This window comes from Drosophila takahashii, chromosome 2R (genome assembly GCF_030179915.1).
Source record: "Drosophila takahashii strain IR98-3 E-12201 chromosome 2R, DtakHiC1v2, whole genome shotgun sequence".
NCBI lineage: Eukaryota > Metazoa > Arthropoda > Insecta > Diptera > Drosophilidae > Drosophila > Drosophila takahashii.
Genome location: NC_091679.1, coordinates 39,645,132 through 39,663,983, shown reverse-complemented (window position 1 = coordinate 39,663,983; position 18,852 = coordinate 39,645,132). Strand labels below are relative to the sequence as shown.

The 18,852-nt window shown below is 37.9% G+C and overlaps 1 protein-coding gene across 1 annotated transcript in view; it reads left to right on the top strand.

Annotated features, from left to right (window-relative positions):
* The first annotated feature begins 1,027 nt into the window (after positions 1-1,027).
* ttv (exostosin glycosyltransferase 1 ttv) overlaps positions 1,028-18,852 on the top strand; it is an 80,992-nt gene continuing 63,167 nt past the window's right edge. Inside the window, exon 1 of the mRNA XM_017142488.3 lies at positions 1,028-2,545. Within this exon, the coding sequence (XP_016997977.2) occupies positions 1,746-2,545 (800 nt within the window). The 5' untranslated portion in view covers positions 1,028-1,745. The remainder of the gene's footprint in view (positions 2,546-18,852) is intronic.

Genomic DNA, 18,852 nt, shown 5'->3' with positions numbered 1-18,852 from the left:
AATTACAGTTATTTATATTTATCAGCTGTTTTTTGTACACAGCAAATAGTTGGTCATTAATTAAGTTGAATTAATAAATACTGAAAAAAAGCTGTAAGATTAAAAAACAAATTATTTACTAAATGGGCCAGTTAAAAAAAAATATAAATTGAGCAATATATGACTTAAAATTTAAAGAATGCTAATACATTTTATAAACATTTTTTTATACAAAAAATGGGAAAGTTGTATTTTTTTCTGTGTGTTGTTTAAAATTAGTTTATGTTATTTATATTAGCTCTGTCCTACGATACAAAATTAATTTAACAGATTTTATTATTTCTTTCTATGCAAACGCATAATTGCCGGTGTAATTAGTTTTGCAAATAATTAATAAAGGCATAAATGAAATACCTTTGGGTGACATTTGGCAAATCTACAATGCGCGGAACGTGATGTGTGGGTTGCCGAAAGTGTAATTAATTTCAAACCAAACAATTATTATTATGATGCACCAGGGCGGCAAGTTGTTTGCAGCAGTTATTGTAGTGGTAATTACATTTCGTAAACATATTACGCCCGGGGGATTACAGATTCCCCCCCCCCCCTTTTTGTAATCACTCCCCTTCAAAACGCCCCCTCACTTAGAGATTTATCATGGAAAAAAATTATTTAAAATTTGAATTCAACAGCTGTTTCCGCGGCGTTGCCACCTATTATTCGGAATACAAATCTAGGCGCGCCAAACTGCGCATGTCCGAGTTTTCCAATAAATTTGAGAATTCCAGTGGAGTCCTTGTCCGTGTGATAAGTTGGCCAGTACACGCCGAGCTATCAAAACGTTAAGTCGCGCTTTTTGCGAGCATTTTTGTGCAATTTAGTTGTTATCAGAGGGGGAAACAGCGGAAAAACTAGAAGGAAAGTGGAAATCTTTAAGACCATTGGAAATAATAAGGAAAAGAAAACAGATAAATAATTTAGTGAGCTACAATATAAACCCCTTGACAGTGAATAAAACTTTAAAATAAATTACAGTTTTTAATTCAAACAATAACGCTCTGCGCCCGAGCTGGCAGCCCACAGGGTGATTCCTGCAGTTTCTCTTTCGGTGTTGCAAAACGCCGGTCGGCCAGTGTGGCTCAACTCGCGACCGCCGTCTGATTTTTAGCTGCTAAAAATGATTTGTGTGTGTTTGTTTAATGTTTCTGTTGTTCGCGAGCGCTAAACAAATGCGAAAACTAAATGAAAATGAAGTGATTAACTGAGCTGAATGTGTGTGCGCGATGCATTTCCTCGCCAGCAGCGAGGATCGAACCCGGCCGCCCCCCGCCTGCCCCCCGCAAATCGTTAAACGCGCCAGGAAATGAGAAATCATAAAAGATTATGAACGAAAGAAATGTGAATATAGTATAGTTGTGCATGTGTTTGTCGCCGCCGCCACCGCCGTCGTGTGTGTGTAACAAATAACAACAAATGCAGGCCATGTTATCTATGAATCTAAAAAGAAGAAACCAAACCAGCGGCCAAGTAAATAAACAAAAATCGAAAATGCGCGACAACTAGAGTAAATTTGTGTTGTTGTTGTTGTTGCTGCTGCTGTCGCACACACACACACGCACGCTCTCCCACTCACTCACACACACACACGCAAGCAGCCTCCCAAGGAAAATTAAAAAAAAATAGTTATAAAAAATAAAAAATTATCTTAAAATTAAAATCAAAATTATTGAGGATTTAAAGTTTTTGGATCTACCACTACCCACAAAATGCAGGCCAAAAAGCGTTACATTTTGGTCTTTGTGTCCTGCGCTTTTTTGGCCTACGCCTATTTCGGGGGCTATCGCCTGAAAGTTTCGCCCTTGAGACCCCGTAGAGCCCAGCACGAATCGGCCAAAGATGGCGGCGTCCAACCGCACGAGCAGTTGCCCAGCTATATGATGGGTTCCCCCGATCTGCAGGAACTCCAGCTGCTCCAAAGTAATCGTTCGGATAACCCGAAGATCCTAACTCGTAAACCCGTAAAACCCGACTGCCGCATGGAGACTTGTTTCGATTTCACGCGCTGCTACGATCGCTTTTTGGTCTATATCTATCCACCGGAACCCTTGAATTCTTTAGGCGCCGCCCCGCCCACTTCGGCCAATTATCAAAAGATACTCACTGCCATCCAGGAATCGAGATATCACACGAATGATCCCACGGCCGCCTGCTTGTTTGTGCTGGGTATCGATACCCTGGATCGGGATTCGCTATCCGAGGATTATGTTCGCAATGTGCCATCCCGATTGGCCCGATTGCCGTATTGGAATAATGGGAGGAATCATATTATTTTCAATTTATATTCCGGAACCTGGCCGGATTATGCGGAGAACTCGCTGGGATTCGATGCGGGAGAAGCTATTCTGGCCAAGGCCAGCATGGGAGTGCTGCAGCTGCGACACGGCTTCGACGTCAGCATCCCGCTCTTCCACAAACAGTTCCCACTGAGGGCCGGCGCCACTGGATCCGTGCAGTCCAACAACTTCCCCGCCAACAAGAAGTATCTGCTGGCCTTCAAGGGCAAGCGGTAAGTCCATAGAGATCTTTAATCGGGTTCTTATAAATGGGTCAATGGGAAATTTATTTCAGTCGACGGATCTTTAGGAGTATACATTTCTTAATAAATAATCTGAAAGCATTAATCCAAGTTCTTATTAAATAGAGTTCTTAGTAATAGTTTATATCAGAACAAACTTTTACCTATTTGAGGTATTCATAATTGTTAGGCAAATGTTATACATTCTGAAAAATCTTAGTAAAGAAATCTCTTACATCTTACATCATCAATCCCAAGAAATACAAAATAAGAAATGTAAAAGGTCGAATAACCCGAGAGAAACTTTTAGATTCTGGAGATCCGATATGTAAAATCATGCAGTGAGACAAAAGTATATGTATTTATTCAAGGGAATTATTCAATAGGTATCATTCCAGCTGAGAATAGAAATTTAAATATAAAAGCATTTTAATTGGTAGGTAGCGTTAGGCGCCAGTTTCTAGTTCCTAGAATATGTATGCAAAATGAGAAATTTGTTTAATAACTGAGGAATTTATATTTTAATATATTTTAGATTTGGTAAATCAAATAAAAGGTAAAGCTTTCGAATCTTAAATGGCTTCATTGAATGACAAAAAAAGTTTAATTAATTAAATAAATACCTGGAAGTTTTATATATTTTAAACCCTGATGAATAACTCTATCGCCAATAAGGTTATGCGGTCAGAAATATAATCTTTTTATACACAGGGAAATTAAGCGTAAAACGAGATTGAATTCATTATAGCGGGTTAAAGCTTTAGAGTGCATGATGTGCGAAAAGTCATTTGCTTAAAACTTATTCTCATATAAGCAAACAGAATTTTTAAGCGAATTAATAATTAATATTTAAAAGGGTTTTTATATCCGCACAAAAAACTGTGGAAAACCCAAACAAAAACTTGCCAAGATTATGATTGTAGAAAAACTGCATCTACATACCAAAGTTATGGAAAAAGGGACTTAAAAAACTGCGAAACTGCTTAATTTTTCTAAAATCAGAGTGCAGTCATGGGTAGAACAATACACACCAGTCTTAAATTCCACACCGCTTGGAATAACCCCCATTTGAACCCGTCGTCTGGCTTAGTCAGGCGGCAAATTGCAGGTTGCATCTATCGATGCCAATCCTCTGGCTGCCCCGAAAAAAAACAGCCGCCAGAGGAGCAAATGCGAAAACCCAATCGAAATCCGAAACGTTTCACTATTCGAGTTTCAGGCCCCCAATTCTTTCTGAATTTTTTTTTTGCGTTTGTTGGGTGGCCATTCAAATTGAAAAATTGTCTAGCAACGCGTCATTCGTCATGTCCTTCCATATTCCAAGTTGCTAGTTGCTCCTGTTTTTGGGCCTCGGTCCCCTTGGTGTCCTGGGTCCTTCTTTTTTGCTCTATTGCTGTTGCTACTCTTTTGTTTGTCGCCGCTTTATTGTTGTTTACTCGCTTCTGCCGCCCACAACAGCAAAGGCAAAAGCAAAAGCAACAGAAAGGACTGGGATGACGCTTCCTTTGACATGTAACTCGATTCAATAGCCAGGCATCGGGACACAGGGCAAAAATGGCAATTATAATGCAAATCCTACAGTTCAAAAGTTGTTTTTTATATAAAACATATCTGAAAAACCATAAAAATAAATCGAAAAATAAATCGGAACATAAGAAACTTTGAAAAAATATCCTAGTATTGCAAAAATATAGAAATTGAAAGGTAATCAAATAAAATCATTTATTATTATAGAAAATATATTTATCATATCATATATTACATAAAAATATGGCAAAAAATATATTTTTCTCAGTGTAGAAAGCCCATGTTCACCTGACCTTTGGCACCTGTGTGTGTGTGTGTGTGTGATTTGGATGTATGTGGGCGGTGGTTGTCTAAGGTTGGAACCCCTCTATATCACCTGATATCCACGTGGAGACATGAGCTCATTGTGCCCTAATTTAAAATTGATTTTCGCCCCACAAAGCTTCGATAAGAGCAGAAAAAACTTCAAATATATCTATGGAAATTCCTACAGGACAAGTTTTCATTAAGTTAAGTGCCGACCAACAGCAATTAACACTCCGGCCATTAATATTGTACAAGTATGTGGAGAAGGGACGATTGTAACCTTTAAGTATGACACACATGCCACAATGTTTTCAGATGTTAAAATAAGGGTTTTAAAGAAAAAATGAAAATAATATACAGTCATATTCGGTTTCATAGCAAAAGAGCCCTAAACAAATCAGCAATAAAAGCTGGAATCTTTTCATAGCTTATTAGATATGCAAAAGTTGCGATAGAAACCATAAAACACTTGAAAATTAAAGATGAAACGCCTACCAAATTATTCAACAAATCAAAATGAAGAGCCCAGCAGAATAATAAAAACTTATTTGAGTTTTAAAATAGTTTTTAGTATTCAGTAGATATGCTATCAGGGCATTTAAAATTTGGTGTGATATTTAGCTTTAGTATAAAAGTTGAAGCATAACAGCAGCACCAAACAAAATCTACAAACAACAGAAAATGGCAAAGTCGGATGAATACGTTCGAGGGTACGCCAAAGTGATGTTAAAGTTGTTAACAACACATACACAACTACGCACTCTCTAGAGGGATGGTGATGGAAAGAAGGGGGTTGTGGATGTGGGGGTGTGCCCAACCCCCCGCACTTCACTTTACACATACAATTAAAAGCGAAAGGAACGACACGTACCAGGCCACTTTACAATTATGCGTCCAAACACCAACAAGGCCACTGAGAAAAATTATTTATAATAATAAGAGCATTTAGGCGAATTTTATGGGAAATAAAATAGCTTATTATTATTATCAAATTGAATCATTATCTGCAAATATCATTTTTTTTTATTGTGAAAGATCTAAAATCTAAAGATCTTCATAAACTAATGCATTATATCAATGTGTCATATCCCTATACCTACGTTTATAAAACTTAAGATTGAAATACTAACTAATTTTTAAGTAATAATACCAATACATTTGGTATTTGGTTATTGTGTACCAATATTGTCGTGCCGAGCAGACGGAAAGAAGCCTTACCGAACTAGCCACATATCCCAAGGCCTCCCGCCTTCCCGAACCCACCGAAACCACTCCCACCACCCACATTTACATACCCAGTTGCCTGGACATCCTTTTGCGGCTTCGCTTCCCTGGGAAACTGTTGGAAAAGTTTTCTTTTCCCCGTTTAATTGCAGAACGCTCTCGTTCGTACTCCGTGTGTGAATTGTGGGAAAAGTGGGTGAAAAAAACATAAGCGAAAGGGGCGTAGGGAAATTAAGCAAAGAGGGGTGTGGCGGCACTCAAAAAGAGGGAAGTGTGTGTTTTCTGGGGTCAGAGTTAATCTGCGGTTTGGAGTCTGCGTTTGACATTCTCCTTTGGGGCTTTGGTTTCTGGCTTTTACTGGCCAGAAATTGTCTGAGATTCGGGGAAACAGGTTCCAATGAGCTCATCAATAAGGCAAGAGAACTAACTTGACCATTATCAATCATTGACGCTGATTAGGCTGACTAATCGATAAAGTCTGCCAAGCTTTCGACAGCTAATTCAAATGCGAGAGAAGTTTTGGCCTGTCAAAATCGGTGAAGAAACTTTTTAATTATGTGAAAATCATAAAAGATGATTTTTTTAATTTATTCAGTAATTCGAATTCCGAAGTGACTGCAAACATCTTCAAAAAATAATAATTTTTAGTTTTTTTACTTTTTTATTATATTTTTATCAATCTTTGTCAGACTTTCAATCTAATAAGCAAAGAAATGAGCAATTTCTTTGCCACCACAAATTGACTAAAGAACTTAGCGTCAATTTCTTTGGGGAATCCCCTGGAGAACGAAATCAACTTGCTATCTCCCCCTCCGAAAAGCAAAGTTTTTTCACCGAAACCCATAAAAAACTGGCAAGTGAAACCTTTTGCCAGGTGCCAACGCCTTCGTTTCGCACGTTCTTGGCTTGGTTTTTATTAACCTTTCATATTCGCCATTGATGGTGTGCGAATTTCATATGTTTATATGGTGCGAAGTGGGGAAGTACATGCATATGGTGGGTACATACCCATTTGCTATCTATAACCCGGGGTTGACTTCTTGTGACAATTGCTTGCCGCTTAACAGAAACTTGATGGGGCTTTTTATGAGTGCCTTTCCGCAATTAGAGGGAAAACTTCACCCTGCCGGCAAGAGCAATTCACCTTGAGCGAAGGGTTCCCGGCTTCCCAAGTTGTGCTCATAATTTGGTTTCCTCCAATTAGCAGAGAAACGAGGACGCTTCCAACTCACTCCTCTCATTGGGCAATTATTTATTATTACTTTTTCGGAACTTGCTGTTTGGTTGTTGGTTTTTTTTTCGAAAGCTGCTGTTCATGTTGTTGCACAGCATGCGTAGTTGGTCATGCCAAATTGCAATTGCATTTTACAGGCAAACATTTTTTGCTGCCACTTTTCCAGCGTTATCCCCTTACCCAACCCCCTCTACCACCACCCATTCTATCCACAAATCGCTCAAATCAATTCGTTGCGGTTCGCATTCGGTTTTATTTCATTGCGATTCGATTTACTTCGCCTTTGCTGTGGGTTAAAATTAGCTTTCAGCACGATGCGAGCTTTAAACTTAATTAATTCTCCACAAATTCACAATTCGATCTTGGCTTTGGCCTTGGGGAAATTTTCGGTTACTGGAAAATCTAATCAAAACCAAGTAAATTGCAAGATGCACCTGAAAGTTGTGTTGGTTTGTAGGTTTTGTAGGAGTAAATCAAAACTGTATACTGAGGAAATTGCAACTGCTTTGTTTCCCTTTCAGTGGCATACCAATCCTGGCATTCCGATAATTCAATCTGCTCATTTAAAATATGCATTTTACTGCGTTATTTATCAATTTATTTCCATCAATCGGAAAGATTCAATTATTATACTCGCTTAATTGTATTACATTCAATTTTAAATCTTTTTATTCAGTTATTTCTCTTTAAATTATTTTATTAAACTTTATTTTATTTAAACTGTTTTTTAAAAATTATTACTACTTCTTCTGCTGGATATTAAATGTTATGTGAACACCTGAGAACTATAAAATACACACCGTAGATATCCGCTTTCGATATTCCCCACATGCACTAAATCTATGCCGACGAGTTGAATTGATTATGGCCCAGAATTTCTGGGTTCCGGCCCTTAAAGATGCCAATAACCAGACGAGTGTTGGGTGGTAAAGGGGGCCTGGTTACCAAGTAACCTTATCGGGTGTAGAGAGGCCCCCAGACCAACGCCCAAGTGCTCTCTACTTATGACGTGTAAGCGGCTCAAACAGTTTATGCGATTTTCAGCTTTATTGACGGCACGTGCCGAACCGGCCAAAAGAGGGATGGTGTTGGTATCCCCCACCGATACGTGTGAAATACTATCCAGCCAGGCACCACTGCACCACCACAATCTCATCTGACCCACCATCGCAACCCTCTGCCGCTCGCTTCCTTGAGAAACTCATTATCAATGGAACCCAGTTTGTAGAGGTTATCGCTCTGGAATTCCGCGTCCATCTCGTTTCCAGATTTGCGACAGCCGCGAGCAATTTAAAAACTGTTCCTAAATTGTCTCGAATTTCAGCGTTCAGCGTTCAACGTTCCCCGACATCCACTAAGTGACATTAGTTGGCATTTTCCCTTTTTCTTTCGGAGCTTCCTTGACTGACTTATGCAGATTTCGCTTCAGCCGAGGTTTAAGGTCAGCCAAGTGTGCGTGTTTGTGTGCCAAATAAAAGTCAATAAAAATGGTATAGCAACTTGATGACCATAAATAATTTTTATGTTCAATGTTTTCGCCTGCCAAGCGAGCTGCGTCAAATTAACTTCACAAAATGATTTGGCGATAAATAGATGGCGAGGCTAGCAAGAGGAAATCGAAAAATCCCTCAAATTTATTTAACCGAAAACGGTGGATGAGCGTTCAAGAAAATCGACCTCATAAAATGGCTGAATTTATTCTCAGCGGAAATATTTACTCTTCGGAAATTGTTTTCCTATATACAGCTTAATACTGTTGTGAATATTAGCTATTATTTAAGATTTACAATTTTTATACCCTTGTAGAGGGTATTATAATTTCAGTCAGAAGTTTGCAACGCAGTGAAGGAGACGTTTCCGACCACATAAAGTATATATATTCTTGATCAGCACCAATAGCCGAGTCTATCTAGCCATGTCCGTCTGTCCGTCTGTCCGTTTCTATGCGAACTAGTCCCTCAGTTTTAAAGCTATCGCAATGAAACTTTCCCAAAAGTCTTCTTTCTATTGCAGGTAGTACATATGTCGGAGCGAGCCGGATCGGACCACTATATCTTAAGGCTCCCATAGGAATATTCAAACAAATCTAAGAAAATTCATTGTAACTTTATAGGAAGTAGGCGTTTTGATTCCTGACTACTTATGTATAAACAAAATTAAAATATCTGGAATCTGGAATCCCTGGAACTGCACCGAGTGAGCATTACTTTATCTACAAGGGTATATAAGCTTCGGCTGGCCGAAGGTACCTTCCTTTCTTGTAATATTTATTTTTAAATAAGTCAAATGTGAAGAAAGAAGGAATTAAATAAATTTGAATTTGTATGAAGTAAATTTCTATAAATATAAATAAATTTGAATTTTTATAAAGTAAAATTCTATAAATTATACTTAGAATGTATTCAAAACATTGTTCGTAACATTTTTTCTTTTTATATAGTTTTTCAAAATAACAAAACTTTTAAACTTACCTCGAATCTACAAAGAAACCAAACTAAAACTTAATTAACATACCCAAACATTCCCCGCAAAAGTTGGTTTCCACAAAAATCTTTTCGCTCTCAACTTTCAGCACTTATTTGAAAAACTAAAAATAAAAGGCCAAGATTCTGAACAGTATTCCCTGAACAAATTATAATTCAATTGCACTCAATTGAGTGGCGTCCGAAAGAAGAGGCAGTGCAACAGAGAGATCGGGGAAACCACTAAAACCGCCAAACAATTCACCCACTCAACCCCACATATTTCGCATTTCATTTTGCGATTATTATTCCACATACGGATGGCCCAGCGTTAATGAAATAAAAAACATTTAATTTTAATTTCATTCTGTAATGAGTCATGATGAAGTGGAGTGTGGATGGGTGGGTGGCTGAGTGGCCGAGTGACTGTGGCGGCCAGATGTTTTTGGTAAAGGATTGCACTATGGGGAAAAAGTCCGTTTTTTTGGCATAAACGCAAAAAATAAAAGTTACTAATTTAAAAAACAAATATTTTATTTTAATAGTAAAACGGTTAAACTTATTAGAACAATTTAAAAAAAAATTTTACGTGCCACCGATAATTTGTTGTAGCCTATCAAAGTCTATCGATTAACGTGCTCATCTCTAAGAAAAAAGCGCGCTAATTTTACTCCAAAGTTTCCCATCGTCGTGCAAAGTGTTCAGAGGGCGAAAAAATAAACAAAAATATGGAAAATTTACGTCAAGGTATGCTTAAATACTTCTCAAAACAAATTGTGTTGTAACTGTTTGCATTGTCCTGTTGTTTAATGTCTTGTGTATGTCTCTTTTAGCCGAAAACTAACAAAAGTTATTGTGTTCTGTTAAGCTTTAGTTAAGAATCTACGCCGATCGACGCAAGGTTGTAATATAAATGTATTAACAAAATGATAAAGAAACAGGTGTTATCATTGCTTTTTGCCCGTTTTTGCCCCTTTTTCAATAAATCACTGTTTAGCTGCATATGAATTCCGATGTTACAAACGATATTGAAAGTACGGAGGAAGACGAAGATGGTGAAATCAATTTCTTTGATTTGGATAGTGTTTATTTGGAAGCAGAACCTGAAGAAGAATGATTGAAGTTGGTGTCTAGGTATGGCAAACACACCATAACACAAACCCAATTTTTTAACTTTCTTGCTTGTTTCAGAGAGTTTCGATGGAGAATAATTAAATTTTATTTTATTAATATTATATCTTACATAAGTTATCTATATAAAAATGTTTTTTATTAATAAAAAAAATATTCTTACAAATTTTTAGGGGGTTGACCATAATGGGGAGGTGGTGGGTGGGTGGCTGTGGGTGGTGTTTTTACAACCGTAAGGTTTTTTCAAAAAATGGAAAAAACCGAAATTCTATTTGTGCATAAGGAGTATATATTATAATTTTCAAGGCCCTATCTTTAAAACTAGAGTTTATGCCAAAAAAACGGAATTTTTCCCCATAGTGGATTGCAGAAAAGTTTGGCCTAAATATGGTCATCTCCCTTTGTTGTTTCCTCTCTCAACGGTGGCTGCAAAAATGTTTTTAATTATGCCTATGTGTGTGCGACTGTGTGTGTGTGTTAGCCCTTTCACTTGGCTTGACTTGCCTCTCGGCCTCTTGGTTTTGCGGTTCGGTCTGTGCTAAATGCGCATATGGCGCGAAATGGATTTTGTAAGCCGAAATGGGAGAAAAATTGCTGGGACTGGTCAGAACGTCCTGATATCTTGTTAAAATAACTACTATGGATTTTGAGAGACAATTTAATACAAACAATTTATTTATGGGATTCATTATTTTAATATTTACAATAACTCTTTTAGATTTCTTTTAAAATCTGGTGTTTATTAAATAAATAAGGATAAGGATATGGGTAATAAATCTCCCGTCCCCAGTCGGGTGAAAATTAAAGAAATTAGGTATTCAAAAAGTATGCAATAAAAAATTTGTTCTGAAATCCCCCCTCAACCATATTATGGATCCACCACTGGAATATTCTCATATTAACATTGCATTAAAGTTGAAAAAATATAAGGAACTGGTAGAATTGCATTTTATTCTTCTAAGTCTAGAAAATTTGTTTAAAATTGTTTAATGTGTGACGTTTCAACTGAGTAGGCAATAACTTTCTTCAACTTCTGGGGATTGCTTTTATCTGAAGACCTTAAATATTTTAAACTCTTTTTTAAAACCCTAAAATTTGTATAACTTTTTTATGATACCCAGTCCAATACTCCCATTGTTTTACAGAGTCCTTTAACATCAACTTCTGCAGTAGTAGTAGTAGCAGTTGCAGAAAGACTGCAGTGTCTCTGGCGCACACATACTCTCGCATTGTTGAAATAATATGTCATGTGTGCACTTTTCAACCAACAGCAATAACAAATACGAAAACACGCATAGCCGAGTTGTTGTTGCTCCTCCTGCTGCTGCAGTACATTTATTTATGTTTATTTTTTCCATTATTTTTTGCAGCACGCCAAAGCTTTTGGCTTGAAGTTGGCTTTAAAGATTCTGTCGACTTTGCCTACTTTGGGGGATCTGTTTTGAATTTATGAGCGGGAAATAAAGGAAGGGCGGCTGGCGGGCGAGCGTGTTAATGTAATTATGATAAAATGCGTCACCGCAACGAGTTGAATGGGCTTTCCCGCCCTAATTTCCCTCACTTCACCGCCATGGTTGTTGAACAAATTTGTTGCCAAAAACACGCAGCAACACTTGAGTACACGCGTCGTAGAAAACAATAAATTTATAAACGTTCTCTATGCCCCCTTTCCCATTTCCATTTCTCTTTTGCTCTGCGTTGCGGAGTTATGCCAACAATAATGGCACAAAACGTTCTCCGAAGAGGAGCCAGAATGGTTCTATAAACCCTGGATGGGGTCCTGACAAATGGGTGTTTTTGAGAGGGAAAGGGGGATGGGGGCGGTGCAAGAAGGCTCTTTTGGTCTGCGTACGTGCTTGGCGGAGGAGTTGGAAAAGGATTTTCCTGAGGACCAGCTAAAAGGAGAAGAGAGGTGTTGGCTTTTCCGTATGCCTTACCCGGAAAATCGTACATTCGTATATTCTTGTTCTTATTGTTTTTGGGATTTTCCTGCTAAATTCAACGTTTAAAAACACCTGATCAGCATTAAATTTTAACAAGGATATTTCTTTCTTTGTTAAAAATAATTATTTGACACATCATTTAAGCTTTATTGATCATTGATTGATTTTAAGAATTTTAAAATATTTTGTTTGAGATTTTAAAATCGAAATTGAGCTGTTTTATTTTTGAAATAAATATTTATTTTTACAAATTAATATAACAATTTTCTAAAAAAATATTATTAAATGTTAACAAAGTCTAAAACTATCAACTATCCTTAAACAACAGGGGAAATGTATTTTATTTCTATTTTCTCCTTCTAAAATATTTTAGCAGCCCTTATTCTTAATTACTAACAACACCCGGTTCTTTAGGATTTTTATTTTGAGAGATTGCAGAATATATGTAAGCTTGCAGGGCTTGCTAACTATGAGAAATTTTACAATGTTGTGCCAGGAAAATCCCCAAAAAAAACCCCGAAAAATCCAGCTTAGTAATGTCCACCATGCAAGCTCATCCAAACTTCGTTGCTGAAATGTAGACTTTTATTTCCCTTTCATTTTCCTCTTTTTTACTTCGAAAATGTTTTGGCCCCAAAGAAGCATAGCCGTAATGTGTTTGTGTGGGGCTGGAGCTTGTGTATGTATTTGCGAGTATCTATGTGTGGTTGAGTATCTCTGTGTGTGTGTGGCGTGCGGTTATTCCCGCTTGCTAAACAATGAAACTTTATTTGCGATATTTCTCCGCACTTCCTTTCTTCCCTTCGCCTTTGTTTCCATTTTGGGCCCTGTTGTTATTGCATTTTCATTGTTTGTTATTTACTTTGGCACTTTTGCTCTGTTACAATTTTTAGTTGAGCGACCGACAGACGACGCTGATGTTATTTATTGCCCCAACAAGAAGAGGACATCGAGAACCCAGGCAAAGTGCCGGGGAATCCGCTCACGTTTCAAATAAATTGATTAAATTTCATGACACTTCATCATGCCACAGCAGCCGCAGCCGGCAACAACAATCAAATTTCCACGCTTTTTGAGCGCCTTTTTTGGAGCTAGAACTTTTTGCTACACAAAGCCCGCTTTTGGGGGTTAAATGGGGTCGATGCACGGCGAAAAAATATTATATGAAGTGGGTTAAGCTATCTAGAATCAAGATTTCTTATTATTTCAAAATTATTACCACATTTTAAACTAACTTTTTTTCAAGGTTTTTTATATTACACAAAATGTTTGTTTACAAATGTAATTAAAAATATTTTTTCATTAGACATTTTTTTATAAGCATTTTCCCATGTGCAATTTAGCATGCATGTCCTGTTTCTTGTGACATGATTATTATTATTATGCAAGCAGGCGTTCGTACAAGCGGCCTTTTTTTGGCCTAGAAAATAAAATCGAGGCAAAAACCGCAGCATACTTCCAGGCGCTAATTAACCAACTTCCGCCCACGCCCCCTGCATTCACCCACCTCCTACCGCCTCTGGCGTAATGAATATTTGAAAAGCGTTTTTTAATTGAATTTACACTCGTGCCAGTTCTGCTTGTTTTTTTGCGCTTATTCCCCCAACATTTGTCTTTTGCCTTCTGAAACAACAAAAACCATGTGCCAAAAGGAAAATATAAAATACATAAAACAAACAGAAGAACAAACATATAATCAAATTAAAAAGCCAGCAGCCCACACATACACATACAAAATGTATATACATTTGATTTAATTAAATTTTTTCTTTCGTTGCCATTTATTTATTTTTTTTTAGCCCCTCTTCGCTTTTTGGTTGGCAAATGAACTGCATAAAAGAGAAAGCCAAAAAAGAGCTAAACCAAAATAAAAATAAATACTCTTGTCAATAGGGAAAAGCCGAAGGAGTATTTCTAAATAAGTGCAAAGAATTTATTTGGGTTATTTGAACCTTTTTCCGGATCTTTGTGGGCAGCGTTTGCATTTGAACTTTGCGAGTGAAATGCCAGACGGGGGGTCAAATGAAGGTTCGTGCCATTTGTATCAGGTCAGTCTTTTTGGTGTCTGCTGCTAACGACCTAAATTAATTGGGTGCAAGTATTGTATAAATAAGTAGATTTAATTTGTATGCTTCAATTATGTATTATATTTTATTTTAAAGCTTATAACAACTAAGAAATAAAATACTATAAGGAATTTGTATACCCGTTGTTCGTAGGGTAAATGGGTATTTGATAGTCGAGGCAATCGACTATAGCATTCTCCCTTGTTTGGTAAGGAATGCCCCAAAAGTTAATCCGATTTAACGGAACTACAAAACTTCGCATCAACTTCGAAGACCATTCAACTTCTGTAATGACCACTTTGAAATACCAAATCTGCCACTGGAATTCACGCTCTTTTCTTTTCTCCCACCAAAAACTCCTAGCCATTCCACCTCTAGGCGAAAATCTCTTCAAAGTTAGCTTCATTTTGGCACTTGACGTTCACTTCTGGACCGCTCGCATTTCTAACATATTTCCACTTTTATTCCCCACTGTTAATGTAATTTCATTTCACGCTTTTTCCTCTGCTCCATCTTTTCGCGCTTGCCCCATGGAATTTGTGAAGGACTTTTCATGTGGATAATTAAGCAAAATACCAACAAAAGAAGGCAGCAAATGCCATAAAAGGGCAAAAATGGAAAATAAACCAGCGAAAAAAGAGCTGAAGCGAGCGAATGTATGTTTTCCCTTTTTATTTCTTTCATATTTAATTGCATTTTATTTATTTTCCTTTTAATACTCAAAGAACTTTATTTGCGGTTGAGCATCTGGACCTTTTTCATATTTTATTTTGTATTTTTTTGTTTGCTCCCTACTTTTCGATGTTCTGTTTGAGATTCGACAGCTAATTAAATTTAAATTATTTTATTAAAGAATTGAAGTAAACAACTCATATTGTTATTTATTAAAAGCAAGTTTCTGACTTATTTTGGAACATAAATTCAAATACTTACATACTTATTGATGTGTTAGTACTAAACTTTATTTTAAGTCCAATAATTCTTTATGTTCCCTGCCTTTAATATGTTTTTCCATTGCTTTTACCACTTTTTTCCAATATAAACTTGAAAGATTTTATTTCTTCCAATCTGAAATTGAAAAGAACCCATGTTCTTCGATTGGTTGCATTATATTTCTGCCCGATACAAAGAAGCTTCGATTAGGCCAACAAATTGCAGTTCTTTCGTCGGTTAATTGAAAGCCTGGCTCTTGCTGCTTTCGCTTTAAATCTCTTTTTCGGTTTTCCTCGAGGGGTTGAAATGGTGGTTAGAGGGGGGCTAAAATCGAGGAGAGCATTCAATTGCGGCAGCTGCCACATCCTGCCACATGGCCAGGATATGGAGTTTGGCTCTGCTCGACTGCAGGCAACTGGCTAGCTGCAATCGACAAAATGTGCTTCAATAGTTTTCTAATGGACTTCATCCGCCATTTAATGCACACACTCACACTCGCCGGGCAATTGAGGTCCGAAAAAGGCGAACACGTTGGCAGCTTGCAAAGATTAATGATCAATGCAGGCGCAGGACATGGCAGGATACGCCCAAGACCCCCCTACACACACACACACACACACACACAGAGGACGCGATAATATGCGATTTGGAGCCTGGCATCGAGGCGTTTCAATAAAAATCCTCCTGCCACGCCCCCCGTTGAACCACTCCAATCCAGCCGCCCAGATGCTACGACTGCTATTGACAGAGCCATCGAGCAGCGACAGGAGGACATCCAGATCCACATCCCCATCCCAATCCTCATCCACATCCCATCCTCACATCGCCTAGAGAACCGAATCCTTTCGCAGCAAAGCACTTGCCATGCATGAAGTTATTTAATAAAAATTGAATGGCTCTCCCCTTTCCATCGCCCAGAAAACTTTCTATTTGTGTTTGGTTATCGATATGAGCAGCCAGCCAATCGGTATTGCTGGATGAACTCCATTTTCCGTTCAATTCGAAGCTATTAAAATCAATGCAGGCGAATGGGGAGAAAAGGTGCATCGATTCAGCAATCGAACAATTTAAGATGACAGGCCATTTAATGAACAGTAAGGGCCGTTTTCTCATCCGCCTGTTAAATTTAAAGGAAGCTTTAAACTTGGAATTCCCTTATAAATCGTTTAATCACTACTTTTAATTTAGGAAAGGAACGACCAAACGGCTCTTAGTTCCGGGACAAATATTTATGGAACCGTTAAAGACAAATAAAAACAAGAAAGGAAGCTAGCTTCGGCCAGCCGAAGCTTATATACCCTTGCAGATCATTCCTATTAATTAACAAATCGCAAAAATGTTCAATTTTCTAATATTTCTCATTAATTTTCCGATCGTTCCTATGGCAGCTATATGATATAGTCGTCCGATTTTGATTAAATTAAAATTGAAATTCGGAAATATTTAAAAAGAGTCATATCCTAGAGTAGAAGATAATACAATAAAAACCAAAGAAACTAGAATTTATTTCCTATTACTTTTCCATTAATTTTCCGATCGTTCCTATGGCAGCTATATGATATAGTAGTCCGATTTTTTAAATAATTAATTCGAAATTCAAATATATTTAAAAAATAACATCCCCAAAAGTAGAAGGTGATATTTCAAAAAACACCGAAGCTAGAATTTTTTAAAGTTTTTTTTTTCCGATTGTTCCTATGGGAGCTATAAGATATAGTTGTCCGATCCGGTCGGCTCCGACATATATACTACCTGCAATAGAAAGAAGACTTTTGGGAAAGTTTCATCCCGATAGCTCAAAAACTGAGAGACTAGTTTGCGTAGAAACAGACAGACGGACAGACGGACAGACGGACGGACAGACGGACAGACGGACAGACGGACAGACGGGCAGACGGACATGGCTAGATCGACTCGTCTTGTGATGCTGATCAAGAATATATATACTTTATGGGGTCGGAAACGTCTCCTTCACTGCGTTGCAAACTTCTGACTGAAATCATAATACCCTCTGCAAGGGTATAATAACATCCTCAAAAGTATAAGGTGATATTTCAAAAAACACCGAAGCTAGAATTTTTTTAAGTTTTTTTTTTCCGATTGTTCCTATGGGAGCTATAAGATATAGTTGTCCGATCCGGTCGGCTCCGACATATATACTACCTGCAATAGAAAGAAGACTTTTGGGAAAGTTTCATCCCGATAGCTCAAAAACTGAGAGACTAGTTTGCGTAGAAACAGACAGACGGACAGACGGACAGACGGACGGACAGACGGACAGACGGACAGACGGACAGACGGACATGGCTAGATCGACTCGTCTTGTGATGCTGATCAAGAATATATATACTTTATGGGGTCGGAAACGTCTCCTTCACTGCGTTGCAAACTTCTGACTGAAATCATAATACCCTCTGCAAGGGTATAATAAAACATTTTTACAACCCAAAAATAAGCTAAAACTTAGTAATTAAAAGCAATCATAAATCAAAATCTATTATGATTTTTGACACATTATTTAATATCTATATTTTAAGTAGACTAATGAATCATTTTTCATAATGATGGCTTAAAATTTACGATGTTTTTAATATCCTTTCTAAAATAACCGAAAAGCTAAAGCTAAACTTTCAACCCTACGAGTTCTCCCCCAAAAAGCATGTTTTCGTTTTGTTATAAAAACTGAACGCTCCATCGTGGCTTAAATGAGCCAATAGCTCCTCAAACTCCCCGAACCAATCGCAATATTAAAAGTTTGCCATGAATTCATGGACTCGCCACCCCCAATATTTCCACCTGATGGATCCATTTCCGTGAGGGTGAAAACCGGGCGCAGCTGGCTGTTTTATTTTATTCCTAGCTTGGAATTCAATTCGTGACGTGAAATGTAATATGCATTAAAATTATAATGCGCTCACGTTAAAAGAGACTCGGGCTCTACGGCTCCCAGGATTCAAATTCCCAAAAGCGAGGGCGAATGCACTGATGTGAGTGGTTTATCCACGCTTTTCTCCTTTCCTCCCATTTTAGCAGTTTTGCGCTAAATCCGCTCAGTGCAGTTTGGCAAATTGTGCTGCGTTATTCACCCCGCCAACTTTTATGCCTACGAGGGGGGAGTTTTCGGCACCAGGACTCCACTCTCACCCACACAAGTGTCTGCCGTAATTGCCGCCGTGCTGTTGATTACACTTCAACGGCCAACATGCACACACATACACCACACAGCCAACCAGCCCCGCATAAACTTGGCCAACACCCACACACCAACACATCTTCATTCTGGTGGCACTCGCCCGCTGGGCTTTTAACTGCGCTAGTTTTCAGCCATAAACTCGAGCTGCAGAACTGCAGCTGCATCTGTATCTGGAGCTGGAAGACCAAGCTTCATCGGGAACTGAAGCTGTGTGTAGTTTACCATGATTGCCAGCCGACAAAGATGTCACGTTCCTTAAATATTAAACTGTGTCCAAAA